General features: G+C 38.1%; 1 protein-coding gene across 1 annotated transcript; it reads right to left on the bottom strand.

The window, feature by feature from the left end:
• Positions 1-673: 673 nt before the first annotated feature.
• On the bottom strand, positions 674-3,800 carry ovca2 (OVCA2 serine hydrolase domain containing). Its single transcript, XM_004550156.4, has 2 exons — positions 3,394-3,800; positions 674-1,440 (listed from the first exon to the last, which is right to left on the bottom strand). Exons 1-2 carry the CDS (start codon positions 3,545-3,547, stop codon positions 917-919), a joined length of 678 nt encoding a protein of 225 aa, XP_004550213.1. The 5' UTR covers positions 3,548-3,800; the 3' UTR covers positions 674-916.
• Positions 3,801-6,882: the final 3,082 nt, after the last annotated feature.

The following is a 6,882-nucleotide window of genomic DNA, read 5'->3' as shown; positions in this document are numbered from 1 at the left end:
CCCACTGGTTTTGCATTTTGACCAGTCTTATTAAATAAATAATGTGTAACTTTAGATGACACCTTGATATGAAAACTGTAGAATTGAAAGAGGGTAAACGTCCTTTTTAATATAATAATAATAGCACATCTCATATCACCTCAGTGTGGAACATACCTGCTGACAGCAGAATTTGTAGAATAGTGTCCAACAGTATAATAACACCAGGGATAGACTCGGCTACTTGTGTTTTTGCGCCCCCCATCTCACCTACATCTGTCACTCTAAATAATCTTTAGAGTGCTTTGTAAATAAATTCAAAGTCATTTTAAATGACAAGGAGGTTGCTGCATGAGACTGTACATTTGTTTTATGTTTATCTAGCTTTGAAGTTTATCATTTTGGTTTGCATTTATGTATTTCTGTATGCATACTGTGTATTATCAAGTAAACATTGCTCACTGAACTCCTGTGCATCCTGGCTAGGACACTTTCATAAGGAATTGGAGAGTCAGATGTCCCTGGTTTAATAAAGAATAACTACATAAAATTGTACCGACTTTAAGGAGTGACCGGAAACTACAATACTTCAGCTAAAAAGACAAATATAATAACACTTTACTGGCACAAAGCCATGCTGCTAATCAGATTTAGCTTTTTCAATGCTGGTGAATTAAAGCGCATCTCAAACATATACAAAGACATAATTTCATCTTTATTAAGGCAATAAATTTTCACTGAGGGTTACAATAAGGCTGTTGCTTAGCTCACAAAGCGAAACACAGAGCAGAGTAGTTTAAATAAACAGTGTGCATCTGGAATCAATTATTTTCTCACAAGATGTTTCTGAACATTAAAAAAAAAATCAACCAGCCACATTTTAGAGTTTGAGTCGACTTCTGTTAATCTTCACATAGACTTCCTGTGGCTGTGAATCTCACTGGAACCTCTTGAGGAAGTCCTGGTACGTCTGCCTGTGAGCAGATGCGGCAGGAACAAAATGACCACCAGGATGAATGAGGACCTGAGGGTCTTGGAAGGAGGGGAGGAGCTCCCTGCTCATCTTATCAGGGATCACTCTGTCCTCCAGTCCAAACACATGCAGGGAGGGCACCTGGATGGGAGAGTTGTAAAACTTCTGGTGTTGCGTACATGCGCTGCGGAAACCGGCGACGATGATGGCAAAGCGAAAGTCGAACGTCGGCTCCAGTTTTTGCTCCTGAATTGAGCACAGCATGGCGACGAAAGCAGCCCCCTGGCTGAAGCCCAGGATGCCATCAAATGGACCCTGGTCCTTCACAGCTTCTCTCACAGCTGTCACGCTCTCGTCAAGCCCCAGGCTTTCTTCACACTGCTGCTGAGCGTTGAAACTCCGAGCCTTGATGTCAGAAAACCACCAACCCCTGGGGTCCTCATCACCTCCAGACTCAGGAGCTGAATCATTCTGTTTATCTGCAACTTCTGAAAGGACAGAAGAGGAAAGTGGCTACTTTCAAAGGAAGGCAACAGAGATTTGGGGTTGATGCAGATGCTGATATTTTTGTGGGTATTTGTTTCTACTTTTATAGTCTCTCAGTTCTTCTTCAAAACATCTTTGAACATTTAGCGAGCACTAAATTGATGTGACATAATAACTCGGGCCAATGCAACAGGCTGACAGCAGACAACAAAACAGCGACTAACAGTGATATCTGGCACATATATTAGATTACATAAAACCAGGAAGGTATGTTCAGATTAAAGAAACATAAAAATTAGTTTTCAGACAACCTGTCCTGAGTTTTCAGCCAAATTCCACAGATGACCTGGTCAACAGTGGAATTTGACCTGTGGAATTTAAAATGAGAGCATAGAACAGGTAAAAAACTCTGATCAGATATAGATCAGTTATATATGCACCTATCGTAAAATCCTGTGTGAAAGTCTCAAGCCACCTCTCATTTCTTTATATTTTACTTCCAAGCAGCCAGACTTGTATATTTTTAAGTGGTCTCAAGTAATAGTTCTCCAGGCTTTCTGAAGGTCTTGCTGCAACATATTACTAAACGGCCCAGCCCTAAATTTCCTGTTATGCAAAAGTGAGCATCCTGAATATGGATGACAAAACACAACAATATGGTTGTATCTGAAAAATAACAAACTAATATAAATAAATCATTAACACATATCTAAACCAGCATTTAATTTAAAACCAATACTATAATGTTAAGTATTTGAATTATTGCCTGAAAGAATATACATACCCGTGTCAATTACTCATAAAATACATACTGATATAATATTCTGTACTGTGAGTCACCCCTTATTTCTTTGTTTTGCTCTCAAGAAGCCACACATTCTTGTCATTTTTAAAGCGGTCTTGAGCAATAGTTCTCCAGTTCTTATGAATCATTCAAGAATAAAAACAGGCACCTAACTCAAGAGATGAACCAGTGTTATATCGACACATATGAAAACAATTTTAAATTGTATCTTTAGGCACTTTGTCAGAAGAAAACACAATTTCTTTAGGTGAATTTTTGAAAAATGCCAAAGACAACAATGTTTGACAGAAATAAAAATTGTATTTTTTCACCGACAAGGTGATTTCTGAAGTGCCATCTAATCTAAAAGTTATCATGATGTGCACTGCGTCCTTAAAAATTTAGAGGAAACTAGACAAGTGGAGAACAAAAGAAGCACCAGGACTTAATAAAAAAATATGTACAGCAGTAAACAGTACCTAAAAGATCCAACAGAAACTCTTCAGTTGATCAATCTTCCCTCTAGCACCTTGAAGTGACTGTTGTTGTGATTTGGCACTATATAAATAAACCTGAGTTGAACTGAATTATTGGTTACTGTAGCCTTATTAGAAATGTTTTCAGGAGTTCTTAGAAAGGGAAACAGGGAGAAACGACTGAGGTATGGCAAATCACACAAGAACTGGACTGAAAATGAATGGCAACAGGTCATATAGAGTGATGAATCCAAACTTTTGGTTCAATTAGACATCAGTATATAAAGAGGTGGTCAAGAGAGAGGTGCAACAATGTGTGTCTTTAGCCGTCTCTAAAACATGGTGGAGGCTGTGTCATTGTTTCGGGCTATATTTTAGCTGTCTTGTTAAAACTCAGTAGAATTTTAACCACACCAAATATGGCCATTGCAAACATTGAGTTTAAAGCATGTTAGAACTGAACAAACTCTGCTTTTGCCTCATATTCTGTTTTTCCATGTCTCCTTGCACACTTGCACGTTTCAATAAATCACTGCACCCAATATCTCATTTTCGTAGAAAAACTTGAATGAGAGATAGCCCAAATATTTACACAATTTACTTTAACTGGGTAATAACAACTATTCCTTAATAATTATTAAGTTCTATTAACACACAGTTAGCTATAGGCTCAGCAACAGGTGTTGGTGACCCACCTTCCGTGTTAGCTTGCTGCACACTGAGGGGTGCACTCACGTAAACCAGCTCTACGTGTTTTTTCAGCAGCTTCCGCAGAGCCCCAGTCTTCTCACGGAACGAGGTGGCGTTCTGACGGTATCCATGGATACACAAGACCCGGAGAGGTGCCATGGACAAGTCAGCCGAGCTAACTTGGCTAAAGCTAGCCCGAGAAGTTAGTTTCACTTACGGGGTCTGAGGATATTGACGTGGCTGATAAATATATGACAATAATACGCCACGATCTTATAGCTTAACCACTGTAACTCGTCTGCTGAAATACACAGCCAGGAGAAAACAGTTAATCAGTTGTTGAAATCAATCAAATGTAATAAATAGCTACAGTATTCACGAGCGTAGTCAGAGCAGGAAGGAATGATTATTACTTCCGTTTAGTCTTTTCAAAATATGACTCTTCATAGTAACCAATGGGATTTTTCTAAGAAATAATAAACAAACAACTAATGATAATACATAAACAAACAAACAAATAGCTTTTTAAGTTGAAAGTTTAGCAAAAACACACTTACTCTGTCACAAACTACATATATATTATCCACAACTTTATGTTATATCGTCACATTAGTTATTTTCATAACTTTTCAGAGGTGGTATGGTACCATCTAAAGGTTTTTGAAAATACAATCATGGGGTGAATGCTATAGATAACTGAAATAACAAAAAGAAGAGCTAACCTAGGAAAAAACTGCATATGGAAATTCCTATGAGAATTTGTACTGAAGATTCTGAAAAAAAGAATACTGTTCATGCATAACTAGGTAGTATTTGCCACTTTTTAGAGCATCTGTATGAAGATAGAAGATCGTGCTGTTAAAGGGATAATAAGTGATGAAGAGTGGTCATGTTTTTTTCAAAATTCTCTAAACTAATGCACCTGAAAACAAGGCCTGAAGTGCATAAGCACTTGCAAAAAGCAGGTAGGACAGAGAGGAAAAAGCATCACCTGGAAGTATTTTCCAGTTCAAACGAGTGTTTCATTATCATATAATTTTGTTGATCTAATGATGGTAATCATATCTTACTACGTCAATATTAAATATATTATGTTAGAGTCTAAAATGCTTTGTATAGACTGAATATATTACATTATTACAGTGACTGTAGTGACTAATGCTTTCATAGCCCATCAGATCACCCTTTCTCTCCCTCTTACTCCCTGCCTGCTTTGCTCTCCTTTGGTAGGAAATGATTTCTGATGCATACTGATGACACTTCAATTTACCACCAGCTCCCTGGTTTCTGTGTGTTGACTTCTCGTGACTTGAAGAGTTAAGTCACATGGTCAGGGATTTAGGGTTTAGGAAAAAAAGAATGCTAGGTCACCATTAAATGCTACTTGCATCCCTTTTAAAATTGCACATTAATTAATTGCATTGATTAATGCAAAAGTGTTGACAGTCAACTCTGATAAGTCAAGGCAACAAACGTTGTCTTCTTAGATGCTGTTTTTTCTGTGCTGGTCAATGGCCACTATCATTCAGCACTAGATATTCTGCACGACTGATCAGTTCTTAGGCAAAAAGTTAAATCATAAGACCTTTTATATTAATTTATGGATCTTAAAAGCAGAAAATTACACACCTTTTAAATTTTGTGAGGTGAATTGCAAAAATTCTAAGAGCTGCCTAGAGTAAATTGTGGGAGCCCGACTCCTAAAGACACAATGAGAATTTCTTTTGCTGCAATGTCTCGAGCAGCTACTGTAAAAGTCAAGAAATTTGTGAGAACTGCAAAAACACAAAATAACAGCAAAGAATTTCAGCACAGATAAAAGTGAAATTCAAATATGAGACTGCAGGAAGCCTGCTTATCAGAACATCTTTGAACTCCAGTGGCAGTACCATTCTCCCAAAGGACTCTGTCAAAAATTCTGGCATTGTCTTTGATCCCGAGTCTCCTTTGACAAAAAATATGAAAGCACCCCCCACCCCCCACCCCCCTCCACACACACACACACTCGCTCCAGAGTGATAGCTGCCATTTAGCTGGTCTTCTTAAGGGTTCACGGATGGCCCAAAGCAGTGATGAACATATTCAAGGTAATAATTTAATCCAGTTTTCCCAGTGGAGAGGCATTATTTAATTACCTACTGATTTCTTGAATCCCTAGACAACCAAAACACAAATAATGTGTCCTTTCTTATTAATTTATCACTGCTACTTTTAATTAATAAATCTAAAAATGGTTTATGTGGCCCTAGAATATTTACTAGGGTGACTCGTGAAAATTTGAGAAATCTCTGTATTCAGGATTTTTTTCAACTAGGAAGTGATTGTCTGTAGGCACTTCTGATTCAGAGCATGCATTTTCACTCCTTCTGTCTCCTCATAGGGTCTTTATGGGGAGACAGACTGGCAGATTGTGATTGCTCTCTTTGATGATGATGTTGTAGTTTGGTCTTTGTCTTAGTAACGTTTTGTTATTGTTGTTGTTGTTGTTGCTGAGAAAGTCCACATGTTGCCTTGCTGTGATGCACATACCACTTAAGAAATGTAAAAAATTCACATTCCCTTTCTCCCTCCCTCTCTCACACACGTGCACACACCCACTCAGGAGACAAAGCTGCTGCTGATGTTCACCAGCACTGGTGAGGAGCCATCTGCTCACTTTGTCCCTTATTGAGACAAAGGGAGGGAGTGAAGGGGAGAGCTTTGCAAACTGATCTGCTGTTTTTCATTTTTGCTTAACTTTTAATTCATTCCAGAATGGCTGCTGCAACATGTTACTGACTATCCCAGTGCCACATTTCCTGTTATGCAAAAGTGAGCATCCTAAACGCAACAATATGGCCGTACTTGCAAAAATAACAAAATAATACAAATACATTCAAATAAATTACCAGATATCAAAAATCACATTTTATCTAAACTATCAACACTATGTTGTTAAGTATTTCAATTAGCTCATGGAAGAATATGAATATCAACCATAAAACACATTGATGTAATATACTGTCATATTCTGGAGAAGCCCCGTGACAGAGTGGTGACCTATTCAGGGCGTACTTCACCTCTCTAACTATGGTAGCTGGGCGGGAGGGAGGGCTGGATAGGCTCCAGCTCTCCCGTGACCCTGATAAGGATAAGTGGAAGAGAATGGATGGATGGATTTTGAAGTTCCTTATAATTTTTCAAAGTAGTCTTGAGCAATAGTTCTTCAAGCTTTGTAAAGGTCTTTTAAAAAAAAGTTTAAGAAACTGGATAAGTAAAGGACAAAAGAAGAAGTGTCAGGTCTAAAAAACTATCAGAAAGTCATGTCCTTAAGAAACAGGAAAAAAAATCCAGCAAAGACCTGGCACAGGACCTAAGAGATACAGCTCACCCTTCAGCTGATCCATCTACTGTTCACCAAATGAAATGGCCTCAGTGGAAGAGAGACTGTCAAAAAGTTATTCTTAAGGAAAGGGAGAGAAAAGGATGGGGTATGCACAATTACATAAGAAAAT

Source organism: Maylandia zebra, linkage group LG10 (assembly GCF_041146795.1).
Source record: "Maylandia zebra isolate NMK-2024a linkage group LG10, Mzebra_GT3a, whole genome shotgun sequence".
Taxonomy (NCBI): domain Eukaryota; kingdom Metazoa; phylum Chordata; class Actinopteri; order Cichliformes; family Cichlidae; genus Maylandia; species Maylandia zebra.
This window is presented reverse-complemented; position numbering and strand designations above follow the sequence as displayed.

Excerpts from the sequence above, each read along its gene's own strand:
- ovca2 (XM_004550156.4), bottom strand. The coding sequence starts at position 3,547 with ATGGCACCTCTCCGGGTCTTGTGTATCCATGGATACCGTCAGAACGCC. Across the intron at positions 1,441-3,393 it reads GCAGCAAGCTAACACGGAAG|AAGTTGCAGATAAACAGAAT; the intron begins GTGGGTCACCAA and ends CTGTCCTTTCAG.